The 17,504-nt window shown below is 43.0% G+C and overlaps 1 protein-coding gene and 1 long non-coding RNA gene across 4 annotated transcripts in view; one reads left to right on the top strand and one right to left on the bottom strand.

The window, feature by feature from the left end:
• The window catches only part of GLI3 (GLI family zinc finger 3), a 254,324-nt gene that overhangs the window by 70,010 nt on the left and 166,810 nt on the right, over positions 1 to 17,504 (bottom strand). For all 3 annotated transcript variants that reach the window (XM_081930977.1, XM_081930978.1, XM_081930979.1), the window contains 2 exons: positions 13,385 to 13,590; positions 8,130 to 8,276 (listed from right to left, as the gene is read on the bottom strand). In XM_081930977.1, the coding sequence (XP_081787103.1) occupies positions 8,130 to 8,276; positions 13,385 to 13,590 (353 nt within the window). The remainder of the gene's footprint in view (positions 1 to 8,129; positions 8,277 to 13,384; positions 13,591 to 17,504) is intronic.
• Positions 13,343 to 16,715, top strand: LOC309380964. Its single transcript, XR_014173234.1, has 2 exons — positions 13,343 to 13,463; positions 16,051 to 16,715. It is a non-coding gene; the product is annotated as an uncharacterized lncRNA (long non-coding RNA).

The following is a 17,504-nucleotide window of genomic DNA, read 5'->3' as shown; positions in this document are numbered from 1 at the left end:
AAAATAATATCGTTTTGAAAGCATTTAGGACATATCTGTCTCACCTTTGCTCCCAGGAGCTCCCAGTGGTTTTAAAGTTTCCCAGCGACAGGCTGGGATAGTGATTTTCCCAAAGCCATGGCCAAGCCCAAACGGACAGACTGGGGACCTTTTTCAGCCCAAGGCCATGGGCAGTTTTCCAGGCACCACATAGCAGGGATGGAAACAGTCACAGCAAGCAAAGCAATGGGTGTATTTGCTTCATTCCAGCCACACAAAAGCCAGAAGACCATTCCTTGCCCGGCTCCCCCCCCCCCATCCCCATCTAGGCTCCTGCATTATCTCAGTCCAGTGACACATTCCAGTCAGGCAGAATCACTCAGAGAGGGAGCAGAGTAGGGCTGGTGACAAGGCATGACCTATGGCGAGTCCTGGGAGTCTAACAGACTCTCCTGGAGGGCCACGTTCACCGCCCCAGATCTGGCATTTTGTAGCCCTGCTTTAAACACTATTTTCACACCAGCTCTTTCATTGATTGTGAACAGCTCTTTCACTATTTATTCACATAACTGGGCTTATCAGCTATAAGACTTCATTACAGAATTTGTAAAATACCTCTGGTATTTTATTATCCACCATTTGAAAAGTGGATATGAAACTATCTTGCAGGTTTTTAAAATTAAAGCTTGGAAGTTCTCAGAGCAACTACAGTGGAATTCCCTTTCCACTAATAAATGCAGGTTATGATCCAGCCAAGGGATTTTATGTCCAGTTCGGTGGGGAAGATTCAAGGATGAGGTTAACCTTTGAGGGTCTGCATTTACATTTGGCTGACACGCCCAAAGTGGCATATCATTGAAGCCGCCCAGAGTGGCTGGGGACGCCCAGCCAGATGTGCGGGGTATAAATAATAAATTATTATTATTATTATTATTATTATTATTATTATTATTATTATTACCAACCACCTTGGTAATCCTTTTCATTCAGGGGATTCAAAATCCCCACTTCAATGTTCTACTTTTTCCACTCTTCACTAATATTTCTACTAATACTACTCCTCTCCTTACCTCAAGAAAAGAAGACTAGTCCCATTGGTTGGAAGACATAACGCGCCCCCCCCCAACCCAGTATGCTGCCTCTAATGATGTCTGGACCAAGAAGACTGTGGGGCGGCGACTGCATAAACATGACAGAGCACCAACAAAGTGCTGAGTTTCCTGATCTCCCCCTGCTGTGCATTTGTTCAAAGTCTTAAACTTGGTATTTGAATGCTTGCTTTATTGCTTCTATCACTACATGATCTGATCTCTAGTTACGTTCCCATCTGTGCCTCATTTTGGGACTCTCTCTGGCCGTAACCCCACAGATAAGGCTGCCAGCAAGAGTGTCAGCTATCTGCCATCTGGACTGTGGTTCTCCTCTTGCTTCTTCTACATCTGTATAACCAGCAGGCCTCCATGTTGTTCCAATCTTGCTCCGGATACCGCGTTGACGAGTCAGCATTTAAAAGTGAATGTAAAGATTTTTTTTATTCCTCAGGCTCCTTATAATTTAACCTTTTTCATCTCTATTTTACAGGCCTGGCGGTTACTGTGTGCTTGCCTGCTACTTCAATTCAATACAGCGCTTTGATACTTGAGAATGGCGGTGTTTTTTATTTGCCTTGGATTTAAAAAGTTATTAAAGCTTACAACTAAAGGCCATCTAATTAAGGACACAAAGAAGTGCAGAAGTGACATTTAAATAGTTTCTTTTTAAATAGACAACAAATGAGGAAGATGCCAACACTGCCATGCAGTGCCAGCGAGAGCAACAGTCTCCAGCGAGCACCCAGTGGCAGCAGGGTGATCATGTCTGATGCCAATTTATTTAATGCATTTACATCCCACCCTTCCTTCAAGGGACTCAAGGAGGGGGCACACAGTTCTCCCCCCCCCCTTTTATCCTTACAATAACCCTGTGAGGTAGGTTAGGCTGAGAGTGAGCGACTGCCCAGTGAGCTTCATGGCTGAGTGGGGATTCGAACCCTGCTCTCCCAGGTCATACTCTGACACTCTCTAACCACTAGACCACACTGGCTTCCTATTTCACTGAACACCATAAATTCAGGGCTCTGAGAATTCTTAGGAGGGAACGCTACGTTTTGTTTCAATCAGGTACAGGTATGTACCATTTTGGAATGGTATTAATACAGAAATCGGAAGGGTGTGTGTGTTTAAAATGCATAGTTCATTTAAGCATATTGATCTGAACCCTAAAATAAATGCTTCCTATTGTGAATATAACTAGATGAGTTCCATGTGAACTAGGAAGCATTTGTAAGGGACCTTTGACTTCTGGGTTAGGAGCTGCACCAAGCATCTGGGGTAAATCTCTCACAAAATAACAATTTTCTTGATAAAAAGTTGGAGAGATTGATGTGTTCCATCCTAGGCATGAAGGCCACTGCTGCTGGCATTATTCTTCCTTACAGCATGGCTTATAAGGCTGGAAATGAACTGGGGCCAACCCAAAATTCATCAGTGGTTCTAGCATGCTCAGCGGGAACACTACACATGTAGAAGCACGCAAGACTATATAAATTTAAAGATTTGGGGTTTTTTTATTTAAAAAACACACCTAGCCGAAGAAGCAACATTGAGGTCCAAGGATTTAAGGAATGGTGGTGGCTGTTGAATCGAGAAAGACAGAGAGGTTCTAAAGGAATCATAAACCAGGTAAATTTTAACTATACAACTGAGAACAGCTAAGATACAGAATGATACGGGATTAGTTTGGGGAGCAGAATGGAAACTTGGGGGGGGGGGCAGGAAGAATGGAAATGGGCCTACTCAAGCTCCTAACAGATTACACTATGTGTTCATGGTTGGTGGACCATAAGATGATTAAATTGGAATTGATTATACGAAAGTATGCTGAACTTAAATGTTTGGTGGAAGTGTGTCACAAGGTTAAAAAACTCACCCACCCCCAGCACTATCTAGCAACATACACCCTTAAAGCAACACATACCCTTACACACCTTCCTATATTGATATAAAATGCTGAGGTTCTGGGCTGAAGCGCTAGAAATAGCACTGCAACTTTTTGTTGCAGGTACTATTACTGGTAACAAGTACCAGGCACCACACCAAGTGTCTTCCATTGCCATCATATTTTCCCTCTACCTTCCCTTCCCTCAGCCCCTGCATCCATCTTTGCTGTTGCTTCAGACCCCGACCTCAGACCTATGCCTCCTCCTCTTCTTATTCAGAGGCTATTAAGAAGGATAAGTTGATGGCTGGGTGGGTTAATGCCAGCCAAAATTTCTGTCTTTGTCATTATCTGCCTTTACTTCACCTTTCTTTATCTTTACACACTTTTCCTGCTATACAGTGGTACCTCGGGTTACAGACGCTTCAGGTCACAGACTCCACTAACCCAGAAATAGTACCTCGGGTTAAGAACTTTCCTTCAGGATGAGAACAAAAATCACGTGTGGGCAGTGCGGCAGCAGCGGGAGGCCCCATTAGCTACAGTGGTGCTTCAGGTTAAGAACAGTTTCAGGTTAAGAGCGGACCTCCAGAACGAATTAAGTACTGTAGTACTTCCTTTCCACTGTAGTAGGAAAGGAAACTTTTTCCTGGCAGCTAGAGCTCAAATTTTCAGCATGCAAAGTGTTAAGGTGGCAGTGGATAGCTGAGGACAGTGTCCTGGCCGATGGTGTTGCAAAATAAACTTCTTGTTCCCTGTGGTGTTGTCCCTTAATGATGTTCCAAGAGGAGGACTCTGCATCTGGAGGAAGCTGGGGCTTCACCCTTCCCACTTTCCTGCCCCTCTCAGATTTCTTCCGGTTATCTTTCCTGTCCACAATGATGAAGCAGCTCAGGACAGACAGATTTATGTATGGGCACCTGGAACATTCTTAAAGAAGATTACTAATACTAATTTACACATCTGGAGCATCAAAAAGAGACCAGTCTCTGCCACGAGGCACTCACAATCCTAATTTTGGTGATCAACAGGGGTTATCCAAGATCAGCAGGGAGTATCCAAGAGGCTGGCTCACAGTAATCTGAAAACATATAATTAGGAAAACTACCAAATGCAATTTTTCTTGACAAAATGAAGCAGAATGCATCTGACTTGTAAGGCAGCACTGCACAGCCCTGACTGTAGAACTTAGCTATGAAATGCAAACATGGGCATTCTCGTTGCTGTTTTTAGCATCTTAATCTTGGCTTCTTGCTAATTGTTTTGTTTTTCCTTTTCTCATCTAAAATTCTGACAAGGAAGAAAGGAGTTTCTTTGGCATGATGAATGGTAGGACATTCAGATTCCTATTTAATGACAATTAATTTATTGTACACCCATGCAAGTTAAGATAGTTTTAATTAGTTTTTACAAAGTAAAAGGCTAGCTTCATCCTCTGTTTAGATAAAAGAACCTATTGCCTGACTAAACAAATTCTCATCAAATAGGGAAGGTGAGGCTATATGACCTTCCCACAATTCACTCTTAATTTAATTCAATATTTACAGTTTAAAAACAAGCAATTTGCATAATGCTGCTGTGCATTTGTGTACGTTTTTAAAACAGGAAACAGTCGTTAATAACAATATAAAGAGTTGATGCTGTAATGAAGCTCAAGTAAATGGTATCGCCTTAAGAAGCATCCCAAACTGAAGTCTACACTCAGCGAAAGGAGAGGGAGAAGGAGCAAAGCACTGCACACTGACCTCCCTGCCTGGCCCAGTTCCTACCACTAGGCTCTCTGACCGCAGACACTAATCACTCTGCTGCAGAAGGAGGGGGGAAAGAAACCGTCTTCAGTCATATGCACATATAGGCACGCAGGTGTATAGCGAAGTCCATCCAGTTATAAAAAGTGCTCCTTAACATGATATTTCAAACGATGTCTTCCGGAGCTGCAAATTGTATATGTACAGATGCTTGAAAGAGAGAAGCTAAGGGGCCTGGACACCCCCTTTACGCAGAGTTCCTGTACATAAGACTGCCCTCCCTCACACACAGACCTTTTGAACATGCCTCCTGCCCTGGACACAGCATGGGGATTAAGACATTTGTCCTGCTGTGACGGATAGGAGGATGGCACATTAGCATCTTTGAAATGCACACATTCAGAGATGCCCCTCTATTGCCCCAGAGAGGGATTGGGCAAGATGCATGGGTCTTCAAATTAGACTCCCTAATATGCGTGGATTCGGTTCCTAATGACAGCTTTGTATGATGAGCTTGATAAGCACAAGAGACCAAAACCATATTCAGGCATTCCAAATCCCTCATGCAGTGGAGGAGAGCAAGGATGCGCAGGCTAGCTCTGCTTCCTCCCTGTCCCTGTCCCTGTCCCTGTCCCTGAGCTAGAGGGATCAGTTCACCAGCAAGGAACCTTTCCTACTCAAGTAGCTCCCCTGCACAATTAAGATGCTCCAGGGTTCTAACGCGCTGGGAAGCTGCACAGGTAGAGCAGGGTCCCTGCTTTAGAAGTTATACCTCCAACTCATGAACCTAAGAAGGCCAGAATGGCCCATCCAGTCCGCCATCTTGTTCTCACTGTGGCCAACCAGATCCCTGTGGGAAACAAGCAAGCTTCTGGTTGTCCCTGTGGATTCACTTAGAAGGCACCAAGGGCTAAGTCTATTCAGTGCACGCAACAGTCGCCTTGGTAAGTGCCACCCCAGCTGTCACTGACATGTGCCTAATGAAACATAGCAAACAAAGCAAACTAGCTACCCAGAAGCCATTAACATGAATTGTATTGAATCTGGATGTAATCCCAGTCCTTCCTTCCTTCCTTCCTTCCTTCCTTCCTTCCTTCCTTCCTTCCTTCCTTCCTTCCTTCCTTATGGCATTTGTATGCTGTTCTTCTGAAGCTCAATGCAATTTTCTCAGAACTGAAACAGTATTTTCAAGCAATATAAAATACGTAATACACAAGAACTTATTGTTATTAGGCACAGATGAGCTCCTGGCTTGTGTATCTCCTCCTTTGCCTTTCCTTTGGAGCACACATGCCTTCAAGTAGCCATTTGAAAGGTGTGGGAGGGGCTGGAATCTCTCATTATACTGACATATATATAACAAAAACATCTGCAATGCAGACTGATAGTAGCAACGCACACTCCCCTACCATCTCCCAAATCCTACAAAGTGGTTTTCTGTGAATCTCAGCAATACCCATATATTATAGTCGGTTTATCTTTGTATGAACTTGTCTAGTACCACTTCCTTCAAAATAAGATTTAAGTATTGTATTCATCATCAGCCATTAGCAGCAAAGCAATTATAACTAAATATAAACAGACCAAATTAGACTTGGATCTTCTCCATGGACTGAATGAAACAGTGTTACTTTCAGTTCCAAAAACATATCTCATTCATGTGTGTCTTCTTTTAGCTCCATAACGGTTTTGGTGATACCTGGGTCAGTCTTCAGTGGCAACTCTAAAGATGAGCCAGCTCTTATGGTAGCAGAATGCCCATATTGTTTCTCAACCCTTTCCTACTCCAGGAGTTGAGAGCAACTACATTGCAAGGATATGCCTAAGATGTTGTAAGTATACATGTAAAAATGTATGACAATGACATGAACCCTTCAGAGAGCAGAAATGGCTGTAACTCTCTGTACAAACTCAATAGCAAGTCCACTGGCCTATCTGTGGTAGCTTCTATGCAATGTGTAAAATGATACAGAACTTTAAAAATAATGTTTACAAGGAAAATGAATAATGGCACAAATAACAACTAATTAAATGCTACAAAATTGCCTTTGGGGAAAATTCACTTTAAGTCAGTAAAAAATGAATTTGGCAAACAGCAAACTGAAGAACATTTTGTATTTTCCAATCGAGCCACAGATAAAAATGGCTTCTTGTGGATTTCCCTTTTCAAGACTTTGCCAAATCTCTATCTTTACTTTTGAAGGGTCACAATTCTACATACGGCAAACGTTTTCACATGAGAGTAAGATTAAGAATGTTTTAGAGCTCTTTTATGATTCCAGGAATGGCTCTACCCACCTACGGTAGCAGGTGCTGGGAGGTATAGGGCAGCACTGAGCTGTTGAAGAACAGATCTTTGTGTGTGATATGGCCTGTCTGATAACCTGGGGCCCTCAGGTGTGGTGAAGGATACAGTCCCCTCACCAGTGCTGCAATAAGATTCCGCTGCCAGTCCTGTGCATGGAATGGGAGAGCTGTCATCTTGTGCTCTGCTTCAGGCAGCAAAATGTCTTAGGCCAGCACTAGCTGTTGCAGACAAACACCTCCATGTAGACAATTCACGTCTGGGTGTTTCTGACTGTAAAAGCTCCCCACCCTCTGTTGTCTTCTTCAGCAGCAGTGCCTGCGGTGGGGTGGAGCCACAGAACCACCCTCCCGACATTGGTGTAGATGTCGCTTATCTAGAGGTTGTAGCAACAGGGCAGTTGCAATGTTGGGGTCATGTGGGTGCCCCACTGTGGCCACCAGTTCACCCACACAGCCCCACGCTGGTCACTGCCCTGCCACACCCCAGCCATGTCTAAGCAAGCAGCAGCAAAGCCAATGTCAGGAGAGAGGCTCTGTCCTAACACACATGCCACTGTTGGGACTTCTCCTCTGCAAAAATTCAGAATGTAAGTTCTTCTGAGACAGACTTCCCTCCTTTCTTCCTGGGGGAGGGGCTCCCCGTTCATGAAACCTGGTAGAGTGCCATTTACATTACTGTAATAGTATTGACGGTGTCACAGATTCAGGGGCCAAGAGAAAGAAAAGTGGGAAGAATCAGAGCAGGCATGTGATGATAGGTCTCTCACTGGCTATTTTGGATCACAGGCTAATATGCTGCCACTACCAAAATAGTGAAGTCACCCCAAAATTGCTTTCTGTTTAAACCTCCAGACCAGGAATTTTCAGCCTTTTCAGACCCAGAGCCCCCAAGGGTCTTTGGGGGCTCATTTCTTAACCTTTTACCATGTATTTTGCATGGCAGAAGAGCTCCCATGGTCTCAAACCACCAGTTGAAGGCCAGTACTCTGAGACAATACTAACAGGTCTCGTGTCTCCACTGACAACAGCTCCACCCCATCGTTCAAATTATTTGCTGATCCGGTGTTTTCACAGAGTTCATAATTTTCAATTCACCTCTTTGGTAGCAACATGACTTACTATCCATAGCATGGAGATATTCCATGTGAAGAGCGCTGGCTCCTGCCGTGGCAGCTGATGGAAGGATGTCGGCATATGGGCTGCGCTGCCCTGCCAGGAGAGCCATCTGATGGTAATATTCAGCGGGACTAACTCCAGCATGCGGAGCTAAAAACAGGACATAAAAAGCTTCATTAAATGACATGTGGCAAACAGGATGCAGAGTTTCATTTTCATCTTTCTCATGCCTATAATGATAGCAATTTGTGTGGTTTTCCCCTCCTTTTAATATCATGCAAGCTGTGATAAGGTATTTGTTTTCAAAACACCCTGCAAAGTGGTAATGTGAAGAATTCACCAATATGTTTGCTGGCACATAGTCAGGCTGGGATCCAAAGCAGGTTAGTGGCTGTATATATTTATATTTCTCCCACCATTTTTTCCTGGCAGGGACTCAAAGTGGCTTAGTGATAAAATAAGAATAGCTAAAAACATTGAAAAATCATTAAAAAGCAATTAAACATTAAAAGAATTAAAACTTACAAAAAACATACACTCACAACAAAAACAGCATGGCACTAGCCCCCTCATTAAAAGCCGTCAGTTCCCAAAAGCCCGTTGGCAGAAGGACAACAAGGAGGGAGCCAGTCTAGCCTCCCTAGGGTAGAAGAGAGTTCCAGGTCCTTTTGGCATTTAGGTCCTTTTGAAATCTATTTGAAAAGTTAGCTGTGTCTAATTCGTTTCCCACTGATTTCAGAAGGACCTAAGTGGATCTTGCTCTGGATCAAACACAGTAATTTTATTGCTATATGCATTTGTAAAATGAATTTCAATGGAGTGAATAGCAGAAGTTGGAACAAATGTCCTTCAGCTTGTTACTGAAAAGTTGGAATAGCAAGTTTCAACCTGGCTGGGCAGCAGCAAGAGGTACCACTGGCATCTGCCGCTCACCCAAGCTAGGTCAGAAGGTCAGGCAAATCCCAGACAGACTCAATGCTAGCCTGGATCTGGTGTAGTGATCATGCCCAATGTCCTCATCTGACGACTCAGGGGCCAACTTGGGATCCAGTGAAACCCAGGCTGGCTCAGTCCTTCCCTCTCCTGCTCCATTTGGAGACTTCCCATAGGCCACTATTGGTGGGAGTCCCACTAGCAGACACTTCCACACACCCGTACCTTTGGTGCTGGAGGACTGGTGCTGGCACCAATCGGGAGGCAGAGACTGGTGGAGCTGTTGAAACCCCAAGCGCCACATGCCCAATGAATCGGGGTTTCAGCTTCCTGCCTTAGGCACAAACTAAGGTGGTCTACTAAGGATGTCAAAAAGGATGCCACTTACAAGAAAGAAGGTGTCTGGAAAGAATGGAGCTGAGCGAAAAGCAGTTTCTGAGCAGGAGGCTAAAGAGGCAAACCTCAGGGCAATTTTAAATGTGGCTTGTCTCTTTAGGAATCGGAACTGGTTCAACAAAAACAGCAAGCAACGTTCCAAGTGTGTGCACAGTTCTTCCTCATACACAGCCCTTCTTTGGACCCCAGCCTATGTCATTGTGAGATTATGCCTTAACATTATGAAAGTAAATCTATTCAAAATCCAGTTTTCAGAACTTTATACTTCTTAGAAATGAAAAGCAAACTAAGAATGTTTAATGTATTTTTGAATTACTAGTTGGATTTTCAGCATAAAACCCTTCTTATACCACTTCACCACCCATAAAATGTTGGAGAAAAACAGTGGGGCAAAAATCCTTCCAGGAAATCATTGATTTTAAAGTTTTACAGTATTAGACAACAGCAGTATCCTTCCAGACACACTTAAAATACTTCCTGAGCTTTCTGACATAAGTGTCTGGGTTAACTAACAATAACATTAGCTGAAAACTTTAAAAGGCAAGTCTGGAGAACCTGCAAGGGCATGAAATGAGCACATAAAGATAAATTACACTGCTGGCATTCTTTTCCCTGAAAGATGCTTTACTTCTGAAACGAAGAAATGCCTTCACTTTCCTTTCTTGCTCAAAGAACAGAGCCAAACAGGAGCACATGGGTAAGAAGTTAGCTTTACTGAGCAGGGTGATTCACAGAATTACTGTAGTAAGAGCTAGCTGAATTCTGTAGCGAGGTGCTTTTCAAACAATGCTTCCCAGAGTTCCACAGCAAGCAGCTCAGAGAAGCCCTCTTGAAAAGACCTGACTACCAATCTTCCCTGCAATCCATAGCCTCAGGGAAGGGGCAACTGTGTTCTTCTGATCATAGGGGAAACCTAAGCTGATTGCCCTAAAGGCAATGATCAGGAGATGGTGAAAAAGGAAACCAGCATGCAACTTGCTAAACTTCATTATTTGGAAAGTTAAGTTTTGTAGTACTGGAGTTATTTCTCTTCATTCTCACCTGGGGCATAGAAAAGGTCCTTTTTAATATGGTTGCCCAGCATGTACACATTTGATCCCCAGCATCTCCAAGCAGGCCAGTGAAGGACCTTTGCTGAAGCTCTGGAGAGCAGCGGCCAGTCAATGTACACAAAGTGTGGGGAACTTTTGGCCCTGCAGGTGTTGCTGAACTGCAACTCCCATCAGCCTAGCAAGTATGGCCAATGGCCAGGGATGATGGGAATTGTAGACCAGCAACACCTGGAGTGTCAAAGGTTCCCCACACCTGGTGTAGACAAACTGAGCTATGTTCCTAATGGCAATTCTTACAAAAATTATTAGAAATTACATACTTGCTATATAAATATGAAGCTGTAGATCAAGGGAGATCTAGAGACCAACAATATATAACTGATATCCAAAAAGGATTTTTCAACAAATACCAAGGTATTGACATACACACACGCCCTATAAGTTTTGAGGAATTAACTAAATGTTTTAGACGAAAAGCTAAACTTTCTTTTTCACTATTACAAATGCCCTGCATATGTAATATAAATTCTGATTGACAACAGGTCATTAAAATTTATTCTCATAAGAACAAGCACCCATAAGTAATGGATTATCTGTAAAGGTATATGTTCTTATATGTGAGGATTAATTAGTTACGGTATTATCCATTTGGGCAGCGAGAACAGCTCATTTTTCAAATTCAGCTAAAGGCAGACTGTCGGTTTTGTAAATCTGCCATTTTCATATGTGGAGGGAAGCACTTTTCCCTTAATTAAAATAGTATTCTAATTGTCTTCCATACACACTAGCTAGCTAATTTGACCCATTATAGCTCAATTTAGCAGCAATTACCATTTTAAATACTCAAATTACAGTATTATTACTGTACAGTTAACAGAGCCCAGCATACATACCCCCCCTTTACTCAGATGAAATACCTACCTTGGTTTTCTTTTCTCTCCATAGGAATTTTAGATGTTCCTATGTTAGCATTATTTAATAACATTAACTTTGGGTGGGTTCACACAATCATTATTTTTCTATTTTCCTCAACATGAGTAGACTTTTTCAGTCAGTTAAGAATGTTTATTCTAGATTTCTTGGTCTTGTGAATGGCTCAGGACGTGGCCAAATCATGAACTATCCAAGGTGGCCCTTTCTGAACATGCTAGCACACAGCTTGCATATATGTCACAGAGCAAGCTGGTCTGTAAATCCCACAGTTCAAGGTTGGAGTTAACTTTTTATTAGTGAAACACAATCTTTACAGCCTTGGCTGAGTTTCGGGCCTATGAGCACAGTTGCTCATGCCCCGTAGGTCCTACACTATGAAATCCATTGCTGTGACTAAAAGCAGTCTAGGTCTCCTCCTCTTCAGGACTTCTTGCAAGCAATTGGAGACGCTGCCTGCATGCAGACTATCTTTGCTCCTCCTGTTTCATACCTCTTCTGGAAGTCAGGGCAGGGAGAGGAGCTTGTTGTAGCAGCGGTGGGGGGCACCCGTGACTCTTTGCTAGCCTGACTCATATCTGCCTCTTGACCTCTCCCCTCCTATTTGCCTGCTTCAGCTTCTGCCTCTGATTCCGAACTTCTCTCTGCCACAGACTCTCCCAACTCACTGAGCCCTGTTATGCCTTCAGCTTCTGACACCTCCACTTCCCTGTCTTCTCCCTCTGACCACTCATCGTTATCCCAACACTATTGCCCAGGCTTTGAGCCTTCTTTGCTTGGTGATTCCCCAGCTGGTTCCTCCCACCACTCCTTGTGTCTAACCAGTCCATGACAATATATATGGACCTGCAACAGGAAGGAGGGTTGCACCACACAGCAGGAGACAAAAAGGCAAAACCAGCTGGGGTTATAGTAGATGCATATACTTTTTATATGAAATTATAAGTATATGCATATACTTTTTATATGAAATTATTAAATGTTTCTGGAGTTTTGTGACATTTATGTAATTTCCGTAGCTGCCCCTGATGATGAACACATATTTTAGAACATGTGAAATTTGCAAAACAGGTTTGCAAAAAAATCTTTCTTGCATTCACCTGTGTTGCTTTTCCCATCAATCTGCATATATGTGAAACCATTCTCAAGGCTGGATTTCTGTATTCTTATCCAAGCAGGGGTTGGGCGAAAATACAACTCATAATTATAAAATCCAAACCTTGAAAGCAAGGCTAATTGATTCAGATAAATAAAACGGTGCTGATAAGAGGGCCCCTCTCTAGTTTAAAGCTGGCTTAAAATTAAGATGCTTCAACTAAAAGCAATGGGGAAAACTAGTTTACAACTAACTTGTTCCACTGCTTTCAATGGAAACTAGCAATGACTAACTTTAGATGGATTAAGATAATTTATGCTTTTTAAACATAAAGAAACTCTTGGTTTATAACTCTGAATTCAAGGGGATCTGTCTTCATAATGTTTTGCCTACCAAAAATTTGGCAAGAATTACATTTTTTTCCAAATTAAATTTAATACAAACAATCACAGTCCCATGGAATGAAGACAAAATGTTTGTCTCCTTTTAAAAAGTTCTGGGAAGAGACTATGGCTAAATGCCACGAACTGATTCCAACACATTGTATTGCTATCTTGCCTATTTTACACTGGGGTAAGCAAGAAGAAAGGCAGTCCATGGCGGCAGGAGTTAGAAGCAATAAATTTATTTCCTTATTTAAAATTTCAAACAAGATGGTACCTTTAGTTGATGTTTCAATGAAATGTACAAATGACCAGCTATAGGCTGATGAAGTATTGAAACATTTATGACATAATAAATGTTTGACAAACCTGCTGCAGCTGATTGGAAGGAGCTGGAGAGATCCTTTGACAAGATTAATGTAACGGCTGCCAAAATGAGAGCAAACAGGAAGCCGGTCTGAAACTCACCATCTGTAGGGCTGAGGCCCCGAGCCGCTGAGATCATAGACAGAGAAGGGCTGCTGTGCAGTGATCGGATATAGTCCATGTAAGGGTTAATGTAGGGATGAGGGGGGCTAAAGGGAGATTCCGATGCTGAAGCAGGGTTCCTGTGGGGGGATATTCGGATGAACGGCAATTCCGAATATGTTGGGCTACCGGATAGAGCAGAAGGCCTAGAACAGAAAGAGAACAAAATATACAGTATGTTCAGTGTGGTTTTTTTTGTTTTTTTAAATAGCATTTTGTTGTTGTTGTTGTTTAGTCGTTTAGCCGTGTCCGACTCTTCGTGACCCCATGGACCAGAGAACGCCAGGCACCTCTGTCCTCCACTGCCTCCCGCAGTTTGGTCAAACTCAAATAGCATACCCTCACTTAAAGTTAACTGTTATCCACAACGAAGATCAACACACACCATGTTGAATCCAGACTAAGCTGGTTGAAATCAATGGGACCTGAGTTGGGTTGTGACTAATTTGTCCCAAAGATTGTCTATAGGACCCAAGTTCAACTGGTTGACTCAAGGCATATTTCCCATTGCACAGATAGAAAAGCTGGAGGAAATATGTTTTTCCTTCTCCTTTGAAAGTGCTAGCGAGTGTGTCACCAACACTTTTAAATGAAAAAGCTGTTTGTCACCCTGCACCCTGCAACCCCAAATATCATGCAGCCTGCAAGGAATATGACAAGTATATTATGTAGTCTGTATGATTAATGACAGTTACAAATACAGTGGTACCTTGGTTTAAGAACAGCCCTGTTTACAAACTATTTGGTATACAAGCTCCGCAAAAACGGAAGTAGTGTTCCAGTTAGCGAACTTTACCTCAGTCTACAAATGGAAGCTTAATGGTGGAAGGGCACCGGCGGCAGGAGGCCTCATTAGGGAAAGCGTGCCTCCATTTAAGAACGGCTTTGGTTTAAGAATGGACTTCTGGAATGGATGAAGTTCGTAAACTGAGGTACCACTGTACACAACACTTATGCCCAGTTACATCCAACAGGAACATAAGAAGCTAGCTGGTACGGAAACAGATCACTGATCCATCTAGCTCAGCACTGTACACACTGAATGACAGCAGCTCTCTGGGTTTCAAACAGAAGTCCCTTCCAGCTCTACCAGGAGGGGCTGAGGACTGAACCGCCACCCTTTTGCATGCAACCCATACGCTCTACCAGCGTATTAGAGACAGCAACATTAATGGTGGCTGTTGCGATCAGGGCAGGATCACCTCAGTAATTACGGATCACAGATTTCATTATTCTGCGTAGTAATGCAGTTTACATATGCTTAACTCACATAGAAAAACAAAATTAAAGTATTCACTAGCAGTGTGAGAGGAGCCCCAGTAGCCTGTAGAAGAGAAATGCCTCCCTGAGGGAGCAGAGCTTGGTTTACCTTGACCCTTCTGAGCTACCAGTCCCAACATGTAGAGCAAGTATCCCCAAACTCAGCCCTCCAGCTGTTTTGGGACTACAGTTCCCATCATCCCTGACCACTGGTCCTGTTAGCTAGGGGTGATGGGAGTTGTAGTCCCAAAACAGCTGGAGGGCTGAGTTTGGGGGTACCTGATGTAGAGCTTTGGATGGAGTCTCTCCCCCACCCCACCTTGTGCTTCTTTGCTAGTGGAACATTCCGGAATGGAGTACCATTCACCTCTGCTCAGGCTGCCACCGCTGCCTGCTAGCCAGAGGAGGTGCCTCCTTTACCCCAGGTCAGGGCTTACATAAAATAAAAATAAAAAAGCTGGGGAGGGAAGGAAGGAGTGGTAGAGTTATCCTTGCACACTCAGGTTTCTGCTGCTCATGCTGGTGGCGGGCGCCTCTTTCAGAAGGGGGAGTGGGCGAGTTTCTCAGCCCTGCTCCAAGGGGACCATACCAATCATAGCAGTGTTGCACAACTCCTTTTCTTTTTGTGCCTCAAAAGGACTCTGAGGCACACAGTCTATGGGTCAGGTGCTCACTAGGCTAGGTGCCAACCTTTAGCTTCCTGGTCTGAGCCCTGAAGTCCCTGGCAGATATTGCTCATCAGGGCAGTAATGGAACAGGACTGCATTGCAAGGGAAAAGATGGCAGCCATCTCCATCCCGTCAAATGCCGCCTGAGAGGAGGCATTCCATCAGGATGCAGCAGGGGGAGAGAAGGGGAGCACAATAATTCAATCAGACCAGTGGAGAGATCGGCTCCATTTGGCATCTCCTCTCTCAGAACTGAATTCACTCCAGCTAGTCATTAGAAGAAATACTATGCAACTTTAAGAAATGGCAGCCGAAACTGCTTTTTTCCTTCCCTTCTAATTCTTTTTTCCTCTATGTTGCATATTACATAACTGCATATTTTAAGTCTGTTGATTGGAACATTTTGTTTTTATTGATGGAATATAATCTGCTTTTCTGTTGAAGGGCAGACTGTTTAAATTATTATGACAGTAATACAATTATTACCTCTTTCCTTGGCTTGCTAGCCCATCCTTATTGCAACTGTCCCACTTCAATTAGGAACAAATTATATCCAGCTGATCCTGAGTTTGCTAACTATTACAAGACAGCTTTTGAGGATGCTTTTTTGATTGGGCAATTTCACAACCAGCTGACAATAGATCAAAGATGCGCCATATGTTTGTTTTCCTTCAACAGGGCAAAGCAAACCATTGTGGAGCCAGACTGACAATCCAGTAATTTAATTAACCACACAATGATTGCCAGGTGAAATGGGACATTTCTAAAAGCAAACATGGAACTGTGAGAAAGCAAGAAAGGAGCCCTAAACCCAGGTGCTGCCCAAACGTAATGAGGAAGATTTCGAGAAGGAAACCACCTGCCTGGCAATGGCCCTTGACATGATGCTTCAGTGACGGGATACTCTGGGATGCCAGCAAATGGAAAGCTGTACGGAGAAGCCATTTTGCTAGGCTGCCTGAATCAGCCAACTTGCTTGCTCTTTGGCAAAGGCTTGTCATTAAGCTTGTCACGAACGTGCAGCACCCCAACTGGCTGACCTCAGCTAAACGGTTTTTGGCTCAGTTTCCCCCAATTAATTTAGGACAGACACAGTAGAGTCACAGGCAGCAGCCAAGAGAACCACCAAGGGCAGCAAGTTCTTTTGATGTTGCTGACTTTAAGTATTATTTCTAAGGAAAAGAAAATAAGTACAAGTTTGAAAAGAAACTGAAGAGTCCCAACGTGGGTTTCTCACCACTCAACAAGCAAACTGGCTGCATTAAGGATGAGTTTTCTTCAACTCCCATTCGGAAAAAAGCATTATATTCGTTTTTACAGCTTCCACAAAACTAGGTTTGTACGTACAATTAAAATAGAATACAAGTTCTATCTGAAAGTATAGTAGCTAGACGAGGCAAAAATAAAATCCATTAGTTGATAACCCAACCTGGTAGAGTCATTCACCTGGTCATCTATAGTGAGTTAGACTTTCCTCCAGGCAGCTGGATAGAGAAGCTTTTGTAAACTTGTTAAAATGATCAGGCAAGAAATTTGTTTTCTTTGACATATGGTCAAAGACCATTGACATATGGTCTTGCTTTCTTTAGAGCAGAAAGCACCAGACTCAATGTTATGTTGGTGAAATGTAAAGGTTATAAACTAAAAGGTTGAAACAAAAAGGTTAAGAAAAATTACCTTATTTTACTTGAATCTAATTCTCAACTTTTTTGGCCAAATTACATCGCAAAAATTAAGGTGTGCATTAGATTTGATGGCACATTTACATTCGCCAGCAAACACTTTTTTTGGTTTCAGGGTTCTGAAAATTTAGGTGTGCATTAAGACTCAATGGCGCATTAGACTTGGGTAAATACGGTACTGTAATGGCAATTATAACCTGCACTTTGAATTTTTCATTAAATAAATAAATAAATTTCTATACCGCCCTTCATCTGAGGGCAATTTACAATATAAAGACACAACAATACATAACACAGTAACAAACAAAAACAAAAAACTTCCAATTTCTGAAGTATCCCCTCACACGACCCCATCCCATAATGTGTGGAACGCAGGGGGTCTGGAATAGTGAGGAGGAATGTTGGCAAGCATCGCTCCTCTCATGCCCTCATGCAATGCTAAGTGTGTAC

The sequence above is a fragment of the Podarcis melisellensis genome (genome assembly GCF_964234715.1).
Source record: "Podarcis melisellensis genome assembly, chromosome: 12".
Taxonomy (NCBI): domain Eukaryota; kingdom Metazoa; phylum Chordata; class Lepidosauria; order Squamata; family Lacertidae; genus Podarcis; species Podarcis melisellensis.
Note: the sequence above shows the minus strand (reverse complement) of the source record. Positions and strands in the feature narration are given on the sequence as shown.